The sequence below is a fragment of the Pygocentrus nattereri genome, chromosome 2 (genome assembly GCF_015220715.1).
Source record: "Pygocentrus nattereri isolate fPygNat1 chromosome 2, fPygNat1.pri, whole genome shotgun sequence".
In the NCBI taxonomy this organism is placed as follows: Eukaryota; Metazoa; Chordata; class Actinopteri; order Characiformes; family Serrasalmidae; genus Pygocentrus; species Pygocentrus nattereri.
In genome coordinates this window covers 21,136,514-21,157,262 of record NC_051212.1, presented here as the reverse complement: position 1 = coordinate 21,157,262, position 20,749 = coordinate 21,136,514, and the positions used below count along the sequence as shown (strand labels likewise).

General features: G+C 40.0%; 1 protein-coding gene across 2 annotated transcripts; it reads right to left on the bottom strand.

The window, feature by feature from the left end:
* Nucleotides 1-239: 239 nt before the first annotated feature.
* efs (embryonal Fyn-associated substrate) lies at nt 240-19,128 on the bottom strand. Of its 2 annotated transcripts, XM_017718730.2 has the most exons (8): nt 18,986-19,128; nt 17,902-18,176; nt 12,806-14,197; nt 10,201-10,323; nt 8,376-9,272; nt 6,361-6,435; nt 5,882-6,139; nt 240-3,769 (listed from the first exon to the last, which is right to left on the bottom strand). In XM_017718730.2, the coding sequence occupies exons 2-8, from the start codon at nt 17,911-17,913 to the stop codon at nt 3,587-3,589; spliced, it is 2,940 nt and encodes a 979-aa protein (XP_017574219.1). In that variant the 5' UTR covers nt 17,914-18,176; nt 18,986-19,128; the 3' UTR covers nt 240-3,586. The 2 variants fall into 2 exon arrangements, with proteins under 2 accessions (XP_017574219.1, XP_037389262.1); XM_037533365.1 differs by lacking the exon at nt 6,361-6,435.
* Nucleotides 19,129-20,749: the final 1,621 nt, after the last annotated feature.

The following is a 20,749-nucleotide window of genomic DNA, read 5'->3' as shown; positions in this document are numbered from 1 at the left end:
GAATATTACTGGCACAGTAACCAAAAACAGCCTGTTAAATTCTAAGGAATGAAGAGATGCTGGAAAATGGTAATGTAAAAATGAGTTATGACTCTTTTTGGTACATAAACTCTCATAATCATAATGAGACCCCAGGGAAAACCACAAAATACAAAAACAACATAGAATATGGGACATTCAAAAATGTTAGCATACACAAAATCACAGTAGGGGTAATAAAAAGACAAATTCCTGAAAACTGCGTTGTAACAAAACTGTATTTGGAAAAAATGGTTTTATGACAAGCACCAGAGAAAGCCTAGCTACATATCAAATGTCCATGAACTTACCCATTACATACCAGGTGTCAAACGAAACCCAATAAAGAGTAAAATAAGCACAAGAATGAGTGTCAAAAATACATTCTAGTACAAAAAAGACAACAAAATTCCACATTTTTAAAGCAATTTTTTTTTCTTTTTGAAATATGAATGAAAATTTGTTGCAGGAAAACATCCCTGGTAATATGTGCATATATATGTATTTGATCAACTTAAAGCCATGCATACAATTGCATAAAACAACAAACAATAAATATGATTATGATGTTTTCTATAAGGCCATCTAATCTAAGCATTACAATAAACTCAAATGTATTTGAGCTTTTTTGATTGACTAAAAATCCTTTTAAAGAGAAGGTCACTCAGGAGAAGATGATATGAGTCTTTATGCTTTAGTAAGATAGGCAGTTCCAGCCGGAATGAGAGAGTCTGCAGGGCTGAGAATCCTCCCAACTGTAATGCTGGGTTGTGCAGTAATACTGATATGATCCACTTAGTGGCGGTCTGAGACAGTACTGAAAGCGGTATGAGGAAAAACCAATCAGCTACAGCTGAAGCAATTTGAGAATTCAAAACTTCAGCCTATCTATGTTAACACTAGCAGACCGACCAACATGTCAGTGCATGAGGTTACAGATAACACTAGCACGGCAGCAAGAACAATACAGAGGATTCTTTCATCACATTGCTGAGAAGGGTGAATCTAGAAGACAAAGATAAGATGGTTCAAAAAAAGAAATGGAAGACAAAGTAAGGAATTAAGGTTTCCTGGTATTGTGCCTGATGTTGGGCCATGGGGGAGAGCTGTACAACCATGACGGCTCTATCAGCCTGACTGCTACACAGAGAGGTAACAGGTTTATGCCCAGACCTGTGGATGTACCACAGAAAGATATGTAATCCTTAAACTGGTGACATGTAAGCAATACACACACTTGCGAAACTTCAAAGCCACTCTAAGCACATTTTTATACATGATATTTCACATACAAATTGGCTGATATATATATTGCTGTATTCCAGTTAAAGGCATAACATACATCTATGAGCACAGGTAACAGGTTTGATGCTTGCAGTAGCCTATATTTGCTTCTCCTTTTTTGTATTGTGATTTAACTAACAGTTACTTCACTTTTATGTTAATGATGTTAATATGACTAATAGTTGTTTCCCTGAAGTTCATTCACAATGAGCATGCTTCTGTCTTTACATGCAGAACTGCAGCCTAAGAGAAGAAATGCGGGCAAATGAAGAGAAGCAAAGAATTTCGGAACCAGGGGTGAGATAGAGAAGGAGAGAGGCTGGGAGAAAACAGAGAGCAAGAGGACTGGCTGAACAGGTTTCTGATTCAGTCACTGTCGTGGGAAAGGACAGAATCCAACGGATTACAAAAATCCCTCTATCAACTGCGCTTCCTATCTTTGTATTGAATCACGCATGAGTTCCTTCTTGCCTCTCCACCTGTATATACATTCCGACCAAGCCTGGATAAGATTGGATGAATAAGCACTTGTGCTTTTCTCTTCATGACATTGAAAGCCAGTCTGAAATCACTATTAGGTCCCTGGTCACATTAAGCACGAAACATCATACCATACCATTTAAAAAATGAAATTCTTGTTTTTATGTTAATCCAAATTTCTGTCTCAAATTTCTGTCTCTAAAACAGAATTTTAATTATGTCACATGCACCAGCAGACAGAGAAAATATTAACCAACAATATGATGTTTTACCTCTTGCTCCTACACACTCACCTATTATCAAGCTAGATGTTCTGCTAGCTCAAAGCTCCTCCATTATAGCATGTTTCATTCAAAATATGTCACTGTACGGACTGAAAATGTCTTATGATTTGTTTTCTTTATTTTAAGGCATGAACTGTGGCAGCCTAAAGGCCTATTCACACCAAGACACAATTTTTACCAAAGGGGAAAAAAAACACGTCTTGAAAACTGCATTTTAATTCAGGTCGAGTCCGACTGCAACCCAGAGTGAAGTTTTTAATCAGAGCTGCCTCCATTTTCTGCGTTCAGTGTTCACATCAGGCTGACCAATTAGAGCTCCGCTGTCATGGTTGCAGTCCAAACAAATGGCAGCAGAACAAATTATCTTGCTTGTAACAAGCATGCTAGCTAATTATAAAAAGTGGGGGTTACATAAAATACATAGCAGATAGTAGCTGAGAGGTTGAGAATGATGGTCAATTAGTAAAACATAGTAACTATTTATATTTTTGTTTATCTAAGCGTAAAACGGGTAGTTTTTCTTTTTTTGTAAAATGATTGTACTTGGTTTGTGTGCCTTTGAGTTGCAGTGCTTAAAGTAAAAATACAAAATTCATCATTGCTACTACTTGAAATATCCTTGTTTGTGTCTTTTTCAAAGTTCTCAAAGTGTTAATAAACAAAACTACAAAACCATGGTGTGAAAGTTCCACTACGTCAAAAATTGCACTTTCGTCCAAAAAATCTTACTTACCTACCGAATAACTACAAATTTTCTGACCAATTCTGCAATTGTGATTTAAATACATTTATTTTACATAAATTAAGTTCCAATCCTTTTTACCATCAAGAGGACAAGGACATTTTTTTCAGATGAGGCTTGTGCCAAACTGCCTGTTCACCACAATTATTTGGTTAAATATCCCCATTTAAAACTTGCTGAGGCAACAGTGCAGTTATTGTTCAGCTTGGTGTGAATAGACCTTAACCTGTTTCATGTGACAATTCACACCATCTGTATAATGCTGTACCTAAATAAACACAACCACTGAGTAGCCTATTTATTTTGTACATGTGAAAGAGAGAAAAACAGCCCCTGACCTAACCACATATTATTGTGCCGTGTGCGCGACCATCAACCATAAACTCAACATTGTTCTAAATCAACCGAATACAAATGAAAGCCAATACAAAATGTGCAGCAAACATTCCTCACACCAAACCAAACACCCATCAATAAGTTATTAAGATGCACAACAGTGTGCTAGGCACCCAGAAAACAACAAACAATTCAATAACAAACGAAACACTTAGAAACTGGCACCCATACTCATGCACACACACATACACAACCACAAATTCACCATCTCGAGGCAATCATCACCATCGAATCACTGTGTTACCGGTATAATCAATCAGAATACCTCTTTGAATACAATCAATAAAGAAATGTAATAAAAATACAAACACCCACAAATAAGGCATTCTATCATGAAACTTTGTAACCAAAGGGGAAAAAAATAAAAAAATAATAGAAGATATCAAGATATTTCTGCTAGTCGCTGAAGGAGCCCAGAGAAACCAGCAGCTTGCTGGGAAAGGTCAGCCACTCGGTCCACCATTTCCTGCGTGGCTGGAACTGATGGGTAATTCTGAGCAGCGCCTTTGGTTGCAACAACAACAGCCTTCAGGGCCTGACAGAGACGTCCACTAGAGGTGGTGACCTGGAGAAACAGACAGTGAATTGTGTGTGTGAGTTAAGGTTGTATGTGGACAGACTTAACAGCACAACTGTGTTGCTAGCTTCATTTTTGTTGACTTGTTCACACACACATACACACACTTTCATCACAGATTGACTGTTTGTCTCTTTGCAATGACTGCTGTGTTGAAAAAGGATAAAAACATGCTGTGTGCAAACTGCAAACCACAGGCAAGTTTTGGTAATGGAGTTCACTTGCAAGTCTCTTCTTAGTCTTCAGAAACTTGGATTTTCTGAAACCTCTATTCCTGTCAGTTAAGTCATAGAAAAAAAAGAGGAATCTAATCCGAGATCAGCAGTCCTATTCTGAGAAGCTTTGTGAATACGGGCCCTGGTGTTGTGACATGCAGAGGTGTAAAACACAATGTACATATGAAGGGCTCATTCTAAGCTATTGAAAACACAGAAATTGTAGTTACAGGTGATAATACACTAATGAAATGATTTTATATACTATATTTCATTTTTGTTAATATATCTCCCTAAATCGTACACACTGCACCTTTAAGTCCCTCTCACACCCAAAAACGAAGGACATCATCAGGACATTTTAGAGGTAATGTTCAGGCTGTGCGTCAGTCACACATACAGCACACACAAACAGGTGCGCACGCTCATACATGTCATGAAAATCCTGACAAACAGGAGCTGACATTCGCAGCACGAACAGCCACTTTGTTTCTGGAGTACTTTTCATAGCGGTGGCAGTATAAAGTGGTTTACAGACAGGTGATGAAGCTTATCAGTAAACTTTTTTTTTTTTGCCATAAGCATTAAGTAATAAATCATATAAGGCAAATGACATATCAAAAGAAATGCAGAAATTTAATTACATGCTAAATTAAAGAAATAAAAAAAACTGACTACCGAGCTTGACTACCTAATAAAAGGTACAAACAGACATTCTGTGAGGTGCCTTAAACACTACAAGACATTTAGTGCCTTAAACACTACAAGTTACAGTACTTTAAAATCTATTCCAATTCTAGTTCTTTGAAAACAGGTGTCATATGAGCTCTCTTTTTTACTTTTCTTAGGATCTATGCTGCAGCGAAGGAATGTTGTCTTAGAAAGCCCAGTAAAAGAGCATTGCAGTAATTAGTTCTGCTTGTAACAAATGCACAAACAGGTTTCTCTACTTTAAACTGAGACAGAAAAGACAGAACCTTAGTGATATTTCTTAAATTAACAACTACTTTAGTGACTGTGTTTCCATGCGGGATAAAACAGAGCTCAGAATGTAAGACAACATCTAGGTTTCATACTTCAGGTTTGGTATATGAAGCAAATGAGCCCAGCTTATCATAAAGCATCTTTCTCTGACTTTTAGCAGCAAAAATCAGTATGTATATTTTTCCTCAATTTAGTTTTGCATAAATTTAAATTTTGCCGCTACTGTCCAACCATATCCACAAAGGACCATGTGGCTGGAGTTTTCATTGTAAACGAGCAGGAGCACACCCGATTCCACTTATTTAATCAATTGCTCAGCTTTCAAACAACTAATCATGTCCAGTACAGTTTTTTAGAACTTGCAGCCACACCTGCCCTTTGGAGATAAGATTGGACACCCATACATGCTTGTGATGTATCTACTTTAAAAATTCTACATTCAGTTTTGCTGGATATAACTACACGGCATCATATTTCTCTATAATATATTGTACCTGTTCACATATTAGCCCTGCTGTAACCTCCCAAGTATTGTACTGGGTCTCATACATACAAGTGTCAATTTTATCAGGATTTTGACTCTTGACTTCTTACAATTACACCCTGTTTAATTACAGTTTATTTCCAGGTAGATAGCATTAAAACAATGTAAATGAGTATTTGTGAAAGAGTATGTATAAAAGAGTATGTGTGCTAATAGGGCCAATTAATTTTTTTACAAATAACTTTATAAATAACTTTTTTATAAATATCTAAGTGAATTTCACTAGTAAATCTGCACCAAATGAATTGTGATGAAACCAGAGATATCATCATTAATAACTGAACTGAATTCCTTGCGAGGTGAGCGATTTACACCCCTAATGATACCTGTACAAAAAAAGTCTAAGAGTGGGCTTACCTTTGCCCTAAGGTCGGAGGAGCTGAGGAGACGGGCAAGCGTATCGCCAATAAAAACCAGCTTGTGTGCAGTCACAATTAGACTCTTCCCCTTGGAAACAAAGACCCGTGGCGGCTGGTTCTCCTGAACGCTGGTGAACAGTGTGTCAATGGCATCGCCCAGACAGGAGAGGTGAGCCAGGCTTTGGGATGAATAGAATGAGAGAAGTTCTGAATCCTCTAGAGACAGAGAGCCTTGGATTGGAGGAGATGGACTCAACTGGTGGAAAGAAGAGAGTGATAAAACAACTAATTACTGTTTTTTGTCTTTAGTGGCAAAGTACAATGGTGAACTTTATGTTTCAGTGTGCTCTTGAATCTGTAGAGAAAAAAGGCAGAGTGTGTAAATTGCTTACAGGCTACAGGCTTCTGAAAACACTAAAATATTCACAGTTTTACGTGTCTATGTGCATTTGTTTGCATGTGTATGTTGGTGCTCACTCTGGCATCGCTTGTGGGGATGACATGTGATGTGCCATTCTCTATCTGTGAATCTGGAGATGGCTCTGGCTTTCCCTAAATTAGGACACACAACCAGAACTCAATCAGCCCACACAGCCCAAACTTAATTACAAAAGGATGAGGTAAGCAAATTTACAACAACCTGTATTGTAAATAAAGGGTAGATATCAGTGAACCAGTTCAAGACAGACACAGTTAGGAAGAGTCAGGGGTAGTAGTTTCATTGAGGCAGACAGATAGAGATATATATTAGGGATGCACCAATCATCAATTTATATATTCAATTTTGATTCTGATGTCAATGAATGATTTTTGGCAAATTTTAAGACTTTTTAAACTTACACTGTGTGAGCTATATGAAGACACACTAGCACATTTCTAGTACTTTCTATTATCATCATCATCATCATCTTTGTCGTTAATCGCTTAATCCAGATAGGGTCGCAGTTACTTTCTATTATCTTAAATAAAATACTATTTTTATTTTATGAATGCCAAACTGGAATTTTAAATCAGTTGCCTATGTAAATTACACAGACCAAATAAAGTGCTAGATTAAAAGCATGAGGCAACTGGCTGTTTAGCAAAATAAATCATGCATAATTATGGTGTAGCAGCAGCTGCTTTCAAATACAGGTAAACTCACCTGCCTCACATTCTTTACATCGGAAAATTAAAATGCAGATCTGCCAAAATAAAAACAATAAATTGGCCAATTGCTGATTTTGTGTTTTGGACAAAAATCTGCCAAGTCTGAGCTTGGACATTTCACAATACATTATATGTAGTGTTACCTACACACAGATTAGGACCAGCGTGTCCAGGTAGATTTTGCCCATTTAAAAAATAGGTTAGCATTTTGTTTTATTAATTCATTTTGAAAAAAAAAATATGCAGTGCACTTTGCAATTGGACCCTTATGTTAGTGCAGCTCAGGGTTGGGGAAGGTGAGGGAGAGTGCAAGACACAGTGGGAAAGTAACCAGCAAGCATTACATTAGCTAATAGATAAGTATTGAGAAATATTTTAAGAGGAAGCTGCATGAGGAGGGTGACAGATGGAGCACAGGTGTCTTAACTTGCATTTCTGCACATTTCTCATGCCAGCATAAATCTTACTGACATACAGTCAGGAATAAGGGCTTTGTATTAAGACTAATTAGATGAATAAAATGTGTTAAGTACATTTTGTTCATTTTCAGTAGACATTTTTAAGTGAAAGACATCAGCTTGCAACTTTGTTTTTGATGTGTTTAAGCCCTTTCACCAGTGACAGTAGTTTTGTGCACTGTGTCAGCTGCAGGTAGACCACACAGAAGCAAAACCAACCAGACCAAGTTCCTACTGTCAGAAATAAAACACTGTGAGTCACTATTTTAAACTGTCAGAGCAGCAGTGGCTTTCGTGCTTTTACACTAGACCCTCTGATATACTGTAGTGCGACCTACATGAGCCATCCTTTACAGCACTCTAATAAAGACAGATAAAAAAAATGCAGATAAAAAAGCTGCAGCTACAGTCACACAGAAAAGCTACAGTCACATGGAAAAGTTGTGCCCCTGGTCAAATGACATTGTTTGTTGACTTCTACATGAAAATAAGTTAAAGTGTCCTCTACAGAAAACACACTTCTGCACATTTTAATGCACAGTTACTGTTTATTTGCTGAATTTAACATATTGGTGAAAAAAACATAAATGGCATGTTTAGGCGTGTTCGCTGTAGAGGATGTGTTAACTCATTTAATTAAATAATAAAACAAATGTAACATGTAATTTGACCAAGGGTGTTCAAAATGTTGCATATTACTGTATATACCAAGTGGCAGTGTGCACAGTGCACCAGGCAGCAGGACAAACCATCTGTTTTTTGTAGATATTTACAAGGCAGTTTGTTGACAAAAAGAAATGGTTTTCATGATCAAACTAACTTTTGGTTGTTTGCCAGATAATTTGCTCTTTGGTTTGAATGACCCTGTAAGCTCAGGTATCTAACCTGCAGTTTGACGTATCCCACGCTGTCTCCTGCAGGGTATGAAGGAGGGGGTGCAGGGGTTAGTCCGATCCCTGCATACTCGTTCCCTTGCTCCTCATCCTCGGTTGTCTGTATGGAAGGTGGCAGAGAGGTGGGTGCTGGGGGCAAGGGGAAAGCTGCAGGTGGAGGAGGGGGCAGCGGGCGCTCCTGGATCCAGCTGCCCTTACGTGAGCCCATCCCTCCCGCCATAGGTTTGACCTCAGCCACTGGCAGGGCAGGAAGCGGCCTCCGCGACAGAGACTCCTGCGAAGGGAGGCGGGGCCTAGTCTGAGTCTGCAAGAGGGAGGCAGAGTCCTCTAGAGCTCGGCGAACCATAGAAAGCAGGCTGTCGGCTGGAGGGGCGGAGCCACACACAGAGAGGGCGGGGAGAAGGTCTGCGAGCCTAGACCAGATCTGCTGAAGAGGAGGCGGGATATCCCCAACTTGACCCGCCTTCCACATGGAAAGTATCTCAGCCAACGAGGAGGCTAGGTCCCTGGAAGATGTGGTGGTGACTGAGGCAGAGCTCAGTGCTGATTGGACGAGAATTGAGAGGGAACCTTTCCACTGGAAGTCACCAGAGCCGGTGCTGGAAACAGACAGGCGGCGGATCGGGACATCCAGAGTGAGAGCAGGCATGTCATAGATGCCACCATCAACTTCGGAGACATCCTCAGGTGCTAAGTCTGGTTTTCCTGGACTAGGGATGGAGTAAACTTCAGACTTTCCTCCTGCGTCCACCACCACAGATCCGGGCATCTCACCAGATTCCAATGGCAGACCTGGAAGACTTGGAATGCTGTAAACATCATCTTCCGCTTCAGCGCTTGCTGGGACATTGCAGGCTGGATTCAGACCAAGGGTGGGAACATCATAAATCTAAAACAAGGCGGCAGTGGAAGAGGAAAAGAGAAAGTTTGTTATTCAAAAGGACCTGATAATTGCTCTTTTAACAACCCCTGCAGTTGTCATCCACTGTGCAGTTAAACAATAGCTCTGCTTTAAAAGCCATTGTGTTAGAGCTCAATTGGCTCTGTCTTTCTACAGTGGGGAACTGTGCATAAAGGTTAAACTGTGCTCTTTTCCTTTGCTTTTGTGCTTCCTTAACAGAGAGCCCTTTGGAACCTTAGTGCTTTGGAACCTATTCATCGCTTTTGCGTGCATGCCTTGTAATGACGCATGCCTCCAGTGACCTTGCTGCTTGTGGAAGGCCCTTGTGGCCTAATGCTGATCTAAAACGAGAGCACAGGGAAGCAGACTGCACTTTACACCATGTTATTAAAGAAAGGAAGTAGAAACTCTGTATTAACTATGTATTATGTATATGTTATTAACATTTTGTAACCAGTAATTACATATATATAGAATTAATTATACGACTGATGTTGATGGGCAGGGAGGGGCAATCCCAAAAACATATCTGAGGTAACAGTAATGATTAATAGAAAACAGATGAGAGGCAGAAGTTGTGTGTGGGAGAGAGAGAGAGAGAGAGAGAGAGAGAGAGAGTCAGGCCACCCAGTCCTCCAGAGACAGACGGGTGTGACCAGCTGAACGAGGGAAGGGCGACAGACAGATGGGATTAGCTCACAGCAGTGAAAAACAGGTGTGGCCCTAAAATGAAGGAATGAGAGAGGGAGTGAGAGAGAGAGACCAAGAAAGAGAGAGACAAAAATTGTATGGAATTGTAAACAGATGGTGCGATGAATGCAGAAGAGGAGGAGAGACCGAGTGAAGGAGGGATGAGTGGAGCTGATAAGTTTAGAAGGGGCTACATGGAGACAGTGTCATGTTCCTGTTCTTGCACCTCTGATCGCTGGTCAGTGAGTAAGGGGACGGTGCGGGGGGTGTTATAAATGCTGTCATCCTCCTCCACAGATACCGCAGGGACTGGGTGCTGCCATCTGTTGGTGGGTGGAGTATCATACACCTGGTGAAGAGACATATTTCATTTAGTATAATTTTAACTCCTTAAATGCCCATGCTTCAATTCATCACTTCTATAACTTAAACGGCCCATTTCACAGAAACTTGATTTTTTATAAATATTAGTTTGATGTATTCTGTTAAGGTCTGAAAACATACCATTCAGTCCCCAGTATATATCATGTGATGTGATGTAATAAAACCCAACACACATACATCTGTCTGTTAATAGTTTAGCTCCACCAATTCACACTGGAATTATGGAACACATAAGGAGAGTTTCAGCACAGGCTACTTTCAGAATGAGATACAAGATAGGGCAGCTAATCAGAGCAGGGGACATTTACATAAATCTTAAGTCTTAAAGGCACTGCAACAAAAAAGGGATAAAGAGATATTGGAAACTGTTCATGTAAAAATTATTTGTGACTGTTTTGGAAACCTCAGGGAAAAGCATAATACAATAAAAATGCATGGTCTTGGCCATTTAAGAATAATTCAGCCAGTTTGTGTCATTTTCCTTGTAATTACTGAGTAATAACCCTTAGGATGTAATAAGTCTGGGAATTTTTGGCCTTAATGTCCTGTAATCAGAAAAGACTGGCCACTAGGTGAACCAACATCCTTAAACACAGAAATGAAGGGTATAACTATTTGAATATGCAAATTTATCTCCACTACACCCTCTTATGTATCACCTTTGGAAATTGTTGTCAGCAAGGCATCTCTGTGCATCCTACTAGAGTAAAGTGAGCAGGGAAGAGGAGCTTACTCTAAGAACACATTCTTGCTCAAATGACTGGGCTTTTAAAAGCTCAATAATATATTCTGAGGGCCATGAATTTTTACATTTTTTTGTTAGAGGTCAGAGTGGCTGGCACTGAAAAATATCTGTTGGAAAACTTTAATTTACCTGAGCTGCACTAATGCATGGAGAATACAGCCAGGGGTCTGCAGAGCTTTTTAGAGTTACAGTTATAAAACACCAAACTTGACCTCAAAACTGAAAAACATACAGAACTTGAAAATACACCAACTGAGCACTTGGCACTATGGGTCCTGACCACTGATGTTGGGATAAAAAAATAATGCATAGAAACACATCGACTACAGGCTGTAATTGTAGAATTACAAAGTACACCTATAGGGTAACTGGAGCAGATAAAATGGGCAATGAGTGTAGAAAGTGCTCACTGAGAGTACATGCATCATTACAGCCCTAGTGTGCCAGTAAGTAAACTATGGATATAAATGACTAAATAAATTACTTAATAAATGACTAAAAGACACATTTTCAGCTACTATTAAATCAAATCAAATTTTGTGCTACACCCCTAACAGAAATTAATGCAAATTTCATTGACACTCAAAACCATTTTATGATCATATTAACGACACTGCCTATATTTTTTTAGCAGCAACTGCACAAATATTAATTGAGTCCATAGACAAACAGGCATAGACCTAACCAAATGTTGCCTGAAGAGTTCACACCCTGAGCTTATGGGGAGCTGGACCAAAGCCAGGCTGCATGGTACTCCTGTTTCTGTCTGTGACTAAACCCCTTTACAAAGTAAAACTGAATGGCTTATACATGTTGCTTCATTGTATCAAGTCTCTGATAAAGTAGGATTTTTCACTCAGCTCAATAAAAAAGCAAAGTCAAGCCCAACAGTTTTCAAGTTGCACTGAAATACTCTGCATTGTGAAATACCCCCATTGTCTGTCATTCATGAAAACACAGGAAACCAACAAACAATGCAGAGAATTAGTCACCTAATCTCCATTTTACTCATATCTATCATTTTTTTCCAATCTCTCTGTATTGTTAAATGTGCTCAGCTTCTTTACAATGTACTAAAGGTTTTATTTAAAACCAAAATCTAGCCAACAGGTAATGGCACAGGCCGTTATTATTCACTCTCGGCATAAACAACTGCAAAGTTAATCTACAGTGTGTTCTATTAAACTTGATACCATGGCATGATGCCATATTTTTTTTTCCAATACTGACACCCATATAAAAACCTTGAATATCGGCTGATGCTTCATTTAACAGGGAATCCCAGCAAGTTTTAAACATCTCTACATAATTCTGCTGGAGATGCAAACAAAGTCATTCAAAGTGGTTTGATTATCTATTCTCTGTAACGTCCTGAGTCAAAACGTATATTTGAAACATATTCCTGGTGAAAACATACATCCACAAAAGTGGATTTTGGATTTAGCACTATTTTACCATTGTCAACATTACATATAACACTCAGATATCATAGGCTGTATGTATAATGTTAACCCATGGGAAGAAATACACAGCTACACACATCACACAGTGTGAGTGTGATATATCAGGACAGATTTTAACAGGATTGGATCAGAGTCATTATTTTGCCCCCAAAAATATCTGAGATTCAACATTTTATGTGGAAAATCATCTCTAGTTATTAAAATTCAAACAGCACAGCTATTAGTATCTTTGTTCATACCTGATCAACAAGTTTTCCATCATCAGAAGTCACACACTGTTTGCTTTCTCCTTTCTTTGTCACCTCTGTGGTCTTTTTCTTCTCTTCCTCCTGTTTCACTCCATCTTTACTTCTTTGTCTTTGTTCTTCCTCTTTATTGGGCAGCAGGAGTGCAGGGCCTGCCTGGAGAACAGGTTTCATGGCAGACACTGCTGCAGACTGAGGTACATCCTTCCTGGTTACGCCTCTAACCGGTGGTGCTGGTGGAGGGGGCTTCCGGCCAAAGTTTGGAGATCCTGGCACCCCGGCTTTTCCTGCACGAACAAGAAGAGGGGACCCCCACATTGCAGCCTGGGATAGCTTCCCACGACCCGCGGGTGGTGTGGCAGAGGGACCCTGGTTTCTCACCGCAGGGGGTGTCTGCTTTAGATTTTGTCCTGAGGCGGGCGATACCACTGTAGACCCTGAAGGTAGTTTGCGCTCCGTTTGCGGAGTCCTTGACATGGCTCCCCCTGGCGGGGTTGGGGTTTGGTACATCCCCGGGGCTTCCTGACCTGCTTTGGGCTGGCTGGTTGCAGCTCCATCTTGAAGCCTGGCAACAGGCGCTGAAGCACACTGTCCTGCCGCCGGAGCCCCACTCGTCGGAGTTTGATACAAATCCTCGTTGGGTAAAGCTGCCATGGTGGGCCGAGGGACCAGATAGCAGTTGTCCGAATGCCCCGCGGCCCCCGACTCCCTTGGGGTTAAATAGGCAACCTCTCCTGCTGCTTCCCCTGGAGGTCTACTCACAGCACTGGGAGAGAGGTACACTGACTCTGACACTAAAGCACCCTGAGATCTATATTGTGTTGCTAGTGATGCGGGTGAAGCAGGGGTTTGGTAAACTGACCCAGTCTCACCGAGCCGTCCTCTGAGAGAGGGGGAGCGAGGCCGCCCCTCCACCCCAATCTCCCCCCAGTCAGGCCTTGGCCTGGGACCAGAGCTAGAGTGAGAGCGGGGGCGCCTGCCTTCAGCTTGGCGGAGCTCCCCCTGCCTGGCTGGTCCTGATGCCCCTCCTGGACTCTGGTACACCCCTTCCCCCAGACTCGGTGGCGACAGGTACACCCCATCTGCATCTTCTGTGGACATGCCATTTGCACGGGCTTGCTGGCCAGGAGAGAGATAAACTGAGTCCACACTAGGAGTCCGTCGGGTGTCAGTGCCTGGCTGGACAGGAGCTGGAGCGGGGGCGGTTTGGAGCAGGCGTAATCGGTTGGCTGGGGCAATGCCTTGGCGGCCATGGAGGGAACAGAGCCACCAACCAGGTCCCCCATCCTGCTCCTGCTCCAGAACCATCAGTATGTCGCCTTTGCGGAACGCCAGCTCCTCTGGACTCTCTGCCGCATTGTCAAACAGCGCCTTCGCTAGCACTGTCTGAGATAGAGAAAGAAATGGGAGGCATAGAGAGAGAGAATTGAATAGGCTTTAGTTTCAGTTTAAAGTAAGAGAAGCTACAGCTACAGTAAAAGAAGGACAGATGAAGTCATGATGAAGACAGACACAGACAGAGAGGAAGGATTAAACTACGCACTGATAAACCACAGTTTATGCTGGGTAGTACTGATAAAATGCAATTTCATAGGCTGTAGTGGGCAGCTGAAATTCTTGAGTTTTGTAATAACCGTTATACTAATATGCCATAAATAAGTTCAGACAGCGCAACATTCTTTAGCTTTGCGTGTGCAACAAGCCATGAACCAGCTGATACTGATAGCAATGACTGTAATATTTTTCTAATTCCAGCAGTGTCCAGCAGTGGTTGGAAGCACAAACGTACAGGGCGCATATATAAGATAAATGATTTGTGAAATTCCTCAAAACTGAAGTTGGATTCTTATTCCAATTTTCCCTTCCACCTTACATGGTGCAACAGTGACACTCAGGCACTTGTACAGGTATGAGAAAGTAAATGCTACTCCATTAAGGAGGAATGACAATTCAAACAAAAAGTTGATGAATAAGAAGCCAACTTCAGCCCAGAAATTAAGGTGCAAAAAACATTTAGCATAATGTTTGCCTGCATGGCTAGTGCTAAAAAGCAATATTAACATGGGCTCATCTATATGTTTTTGAGTTTTATTTTTACTATTTTGCACAATAAAATATGTTAGATTTACTTTGATTACTGAAAGTGTTTCTATTAATAAAATTAAGGGTCATTCCAGAATAATAAACCACCGTTCAACAGAAGAAGACAAATGTACAAAAATAAGAAATGGTTCCATTTGGGGGAAACAATTACATAACAACAGAAAATGTTGGTTTTTAGTTTGATAAGACATTTTTATTCAAATTTGTGATATCACAGTGTGTGTATGTATATATATATATATATATATATATATATATATATATATATATATGATATTGTTTATCAAACTAAAAACCAACATTTTCTGTTGTTTAAAAATAAAAAAACAAAATAAATTATAAAACTTCAAACTTAAGTTAATGGGAAATTTAAAAAGAAGTGATAAACAGTTAAATTTAAGACTAAACTACACACATCACAACTACTTAATAAAAAATATCCAGAGTTTAAAAAGCTCATGCTGGAAAGTGCCACTGATAACTCAATTTGGTGAGGCTTAAATCCAATGCACTCGAATTTAAAACGCTTAAATCAATTCAGCCAAGCTTCCAGCTGACTGCTTTCAGCGCTCATAACAGAGATTCAACTCCTTCAGTTAAACTTCCACATATTCTACTGTCAAGACGACAGCCAAACATAAAACCTATTATTCAGACAGCAAAGGACACACTGACATTACAGTGTATGTCAGTTTCTCCTGAGTTCAGCATATTGTGCAAACAAGCATGCATTAGATAAAAAATGACCTTGTTTTCTGGTTTGCTTAACAAACAGAACTGACAGAGAACCCGGCAAAATCTTACTGACAAAAGTCTTGACGCTGCCGGGATCAGTTATTTTTCATCTCCAAATATGTGACTTTATATGAAAAGGAAAAAACAAGGGATGCGTCTGTAAATCTACAAAAGTTGAGACAAAAACATAAAATGTAGTAACCAAGTGGATATAGCTCTAATTTGGTGTTTAATCAAAAAGAAAAAGAAAACATTCTATTTTATCTGGGCTGACATATAATTTTGAGTTACCTGAACATAGTAATTAATAGTAAGATAACATAGTGAAACTCAGAAAGGATTAGTTCACATAGAGGAGTGGGATAATATAATTTTTATTAGTGTTTCCCAGTAATTGTATTCCCGTCTGAAATGTCAGTAATTTTTATGGACTGCATGCTCCCATGCCAGTAACAATTCCAGCACCTTGCATCTTCCATAAAACTTGCTCTTGAATTAATCTCAGGCTACGTTAACTAATCTGTGCTAGTTGACATGTCCATAAAAACACTATCATATCCTGTGGAAAAGGAGTTTCTTAAGTATGGAGGCACTTGAAGAAGCATTTATTGTGTGATCTGTTAAGCTGATATGTACTGTCCTACCTCAAGTGTAACTTTTAAAAAAAAGTGTGATTTTATGTGGCTGTGTAAATTTCCAAGCTACTGACAATGCAAATGACACAGTGCACTTGAGGCAGTAAAAAAAGATTGTTAGGGTAAATGGAATAACTGGTCAATTAAATGTTTTGTCACGTTTTCTACTCTTTTCTAGAGTAAACGCAGGGTGTGAATCGAATAGCCAGTCGCATCTCTGTCATTTATACTAACTTTCTTGTCCCGTACAAACTGGTTATAAACATTACAAACACTCTGTCGCAAAGCGGCATTACCCCACTTACCTATGTCAAACTAATCCTATCCAAATTGTATTTTAGGCTCTGTAAACATATTATTTAAAGTCTAATTTCAATCAATGTTTAAGGCATTATTACATCATTAATATTATTTTATTAAAACATTTAAGTTTAAACAACATTTTTTACAGTAAAATGAATGAAAGGCGTGTATTTAGCACAGTGTTCCCTAAACATTCTGCTTTTCAGGAGTGCAATAAATGCATCACAAAATTTTTGCTTGCAAATGAAAAATGATCAAATGTAAGCATCTATCTGATGCTGATCATTTTATAAAGTAACCATCTACTGATACAGATATGATGTCACTGTACATTCCTAGTGTTTTTTTTTCTCAATGTATGTTAATGTAAAACGGGTTTAGCCCAAGAAGCAACACCTGTGCATGTGTACTTGAGGAAACACTTTATGACAATCCAGTATTTTCATGTTCACTCTTTTCAGTAACAAGATATGCTGTTTAAAAATGATCCTGTTTTGAAGATGTGATGTAAATCATATTTTGTTATTCTTAGATTTTGTTTAATAAAACGAGTTGCCATTTTAAACACTGTAGCTCGAGCTGAGGCCGGCCTGGTTTGAACCCCTAGCTAATCGACTGACTTTGACTTCCACCAAATGGCTTGTGTCCGCTCAGTGAACTGACACTAACTATCTGCTGTCAAATCGTTGAGGTGTGTGTGCTGCACAGGTGGGCTGAAGTGACACTCTATTGCAGCATTTAGGCTGCTAATGATACAAATGCAGTCCCATTTGTGCACTAATTTAAAAGAACTGTGTGGAGGTTGGAGGGCTAAGTTGTTTGTTTATTTTACTGAGTGCACAGACACTGTAAGAGATGCATTTTCTCATTCTGTTGCTATTACTGCCTTTTAACTCTTAGCATACTAGCCTATATGCATGAGCAATACAGCAAGTGAGAGGTTACTGGCTGTCCTTCAGCACAACACAATAGAGTAAATAAGCAAATGAGAGAGGGAGAGAGAACAGATGATCATGGGAGAAATGAGCGGGGGAGGGGTTCCACATCTGTCCCTCAGTTTAGGCCCTTTTGTCATCCGCTCAGCCTGAACCTCTCTCATTTTCCCTCTCTCTCTCTCTCTCTCCCTAGGGGACTAACTACTCTGGGACAAGCTGAGCCTCTATCGCTCCTCCTCCATTCTCCCAAAGGGATTAAAAATTATTGGTTTGGACAGCAGTGGATTTAAGCTTCGTGAATGTTAAATACCAAAGCTTACATGTCAGATCAGCACATCATTAACGTCCTTCAAACACACACATGCACATATACACTTACAGAGAGTGACATGGCTGCTGCCGAATGTCCGTGTTAATGCTCGCGCTGGATCTCTGCTGGTTCCAGGTCGGACCTTTGTTCCTCCGTTCACCCGTGGAGAGGGTGACCCATGTGCATGTTTGCCAGAACTGGGCGCTGAGCTGGATCTCCCAATGGCCAGTTGTCAGAAGCCTGCCTTTACTTACATCCAAAAGAGTCGGCTTCTCGCGGCGGTCATTCTCCTGAGGTGTTTGGGAATCACATCCTCTGTCACAACGTGATCCTCCACTTTAAACCTGGTGAAATAAAACAGGCTCAATGATGTTTTCATACTTTTCAACTTCTGTGATGATTATTCAATTATCCCCACAAACAGCCCAGGTCCAACAGTTCCTTTGGTGAGAGATCCAGTTTAGTATAGTGACCAAAACCCAGTGAGCTCAAACAGTGAAGCTGAAGAAGAACTAAACCAGAGATCTGGTCATAATTAAAGTTTTTTTTTAAATACCAGCCCCTATCCGACCGCCCCCAAACCCTCTAATGACCTCCTATTAGCTAACAATTACATGATAATAAGTACTTTCATATGCTCATAGATGGCTATTCGCTGGGTGTACTTTAAATAACTAAAGCCATGAAGACTCATCTTCTTCGTCTTTGTTGGTCACTAGACACAAATTCCTCTCACATTTCAGCACTTCACTGGGTTTCATCTGGCACAGACCTTTTCTATTTCAGGCCCGGTATATGGTTAAGATGAAGCATTAATACAGATGAATTCAAATTCAGTCAGTTCATGGAGTGCATCTCCTTGGGCTTTTGGCGATGGTTATTATGAGGGCAGATTTGTTGGAAAACCAAACGTTCAGCCACGTTTCGTTTTCCATCGCAGAAAGCCCCATTCGAGCTCACTGTCCTTACAAGCTCACAGCGAATGGAAATCAAACTGCAGCTCATATTACGAACAATGAAGCCATTCCAGGCCCTGAAATGCATTTTCAGGCTGAAAATGTTTAATTTCCAATACAAAGGCCACTTCGGCGTTACAGCCCCGGGCAGCGCGGGGAAGATGAGTCTGAAACACAAGAGAAAAACGACGTCTTACCGTCACATTGGCGTCCACACTGCACCGAAAGGAGCCATGAGGAAAGCCATTTAAAACATATTCCTGCAGACGGAGCGTCTCAGCACACTGCTGTTTGTCGAGCTTTCAGCGTCGCCCTCCCCGGGCCTGAACGGGGATTTGGGTTTGAATTACACTCACCACAGCAAATCCCCCCTCCTTCCCCACGCAGACAGAAAGGGCGCCTCCTAGTGGGCGGGCCTGTGAACAAAGACGACTTGCTTCTATTTAAGGGGTCCATATTATAAAATATTCTTTTATTTTATATTTCCCCTGAGGTCCATCTACGATGTTTGCATGGTTTTATTCATATAAATTCATTTTAAACGACCATGTTCACTTTTTGACGACCCCTCTTAATACATTTGAACTAGCTGCTTTTGTTACTGTGCTTGTGAGACTGATACATGGGGTGGAGGCCATAAATGACTGTTGAATTGGAATGCCCCTCACTCCTGCCCCTGTTGGACAGAGCTTAATGCCTGGAGTAGGTTTTCTAGCTAAATGTAGTGCAATGCAAATGAACTGCATGGTTGGAATTGAAAAGCTTTACATTACAAAATCATATATACGATCAACGTAAGTTTTGGGCATTTATTTACTTATCTATGTCTATCCCACATGGCGATTATTTGTATGAACTGACTGAAATAAAGCAGCATCAAACTTCTTATTACATGCAAACATATAAGAAAACACATGCATAACGCTGTGGTCAGAACCAGTAAAATGTTCATCACCCGGCACAAACACTGCAAGAGTTTAGTATTTAAGCTTTCTCTTGGAATGTATAAGGCTTGAGAAGTTATAACGAAGGAGTGCACCTTTCTACACATGGTCTGGTTTGTGCACTTCAACTCAGACCAGAGCTGCTGAACGAAGTTTATTACATTAATTGCAGACATGTCTCATTTGTCACCACACTGAACTACTATATTAGTTGTTTGGTCACTTTTATAAACTGAACCTGAAAACTACTTTTGGTTGACTGTGAAAAGAGTGTGTGACTTCAGTAGGTAAAATTTAATATATGTGATAATAACCTGGCCATTTGACCTCATCAGTTCACATCCTCCCAGCCTGCAGTCCTGAAACACTCCTTGACTGCCTTGGCCATGTTTTTTGGATGCTCAGCCAATCACTCTAGAAGCGTTTCTTGTGTGCAAGAGCAGACATGTTTCTGATGATTTCTGCAGTACTTGTAGTGCTTTCATCTTCATTTATATTGTCAAAATAGGTGGATTATCCAGACACAGAAGCTGCTAATGTATACCACCTGTGACACCACCACTAATAAGAAAACAGCATAGCAAGAGCATAACGCTAAAGATTGTCCCATTGTCGTTTTCTGTTTTATTGTATTATTTGGCCATTATTATCATTTCTAATGATCATAAAATGTTTGTGTCTTGTGTTATATCTATCTTAGTTCCACTTTTTAAATCTCCAATGAATAATAAATTGTCCTATACCCACAAATGTTTTTAGAGATGTACTTCGCAGATTTTGTGATTTTTTCAAGCATGTGTTTTATTATATGGTTCATCCTTCAATGGCTTCCTTTGTGCCTTAATTTTATACAACTTTCTTTGTTTCTTACAGAGGACTTTAGTAATCCTGGACATACCTGTATACCCCAACATCAGACAGCACAAACGACTGGAACACTGAACCATTTTTATGATGGAGAGTGAAATACCTAAAACAAATCTAATACTAAAATATGACAGATAAAATATGCCAGAG

What these genes read in the sequence shown, in the direction of transcription:
- efs (XM_017718730.2), bottom strand. An exon ending in TCCCCACAAGCGATGCCAGA is followed by an intron (nt 6,140 to 6,360) that starts GTGAGCACCAAC and finishes TCTTTCCACCAG; the next exon opens with TTGAGTCCATCTCCTCCAAT. An exon ending in CCTCCGACCTTAGGGCAAAG is followed by an intron (nt 3,770 to 5,881) that starts GTAAGCCCACTC and finishes CTGTTTCTCCAG; the next exon opens with GTCACCACCTCTAGTGGACG.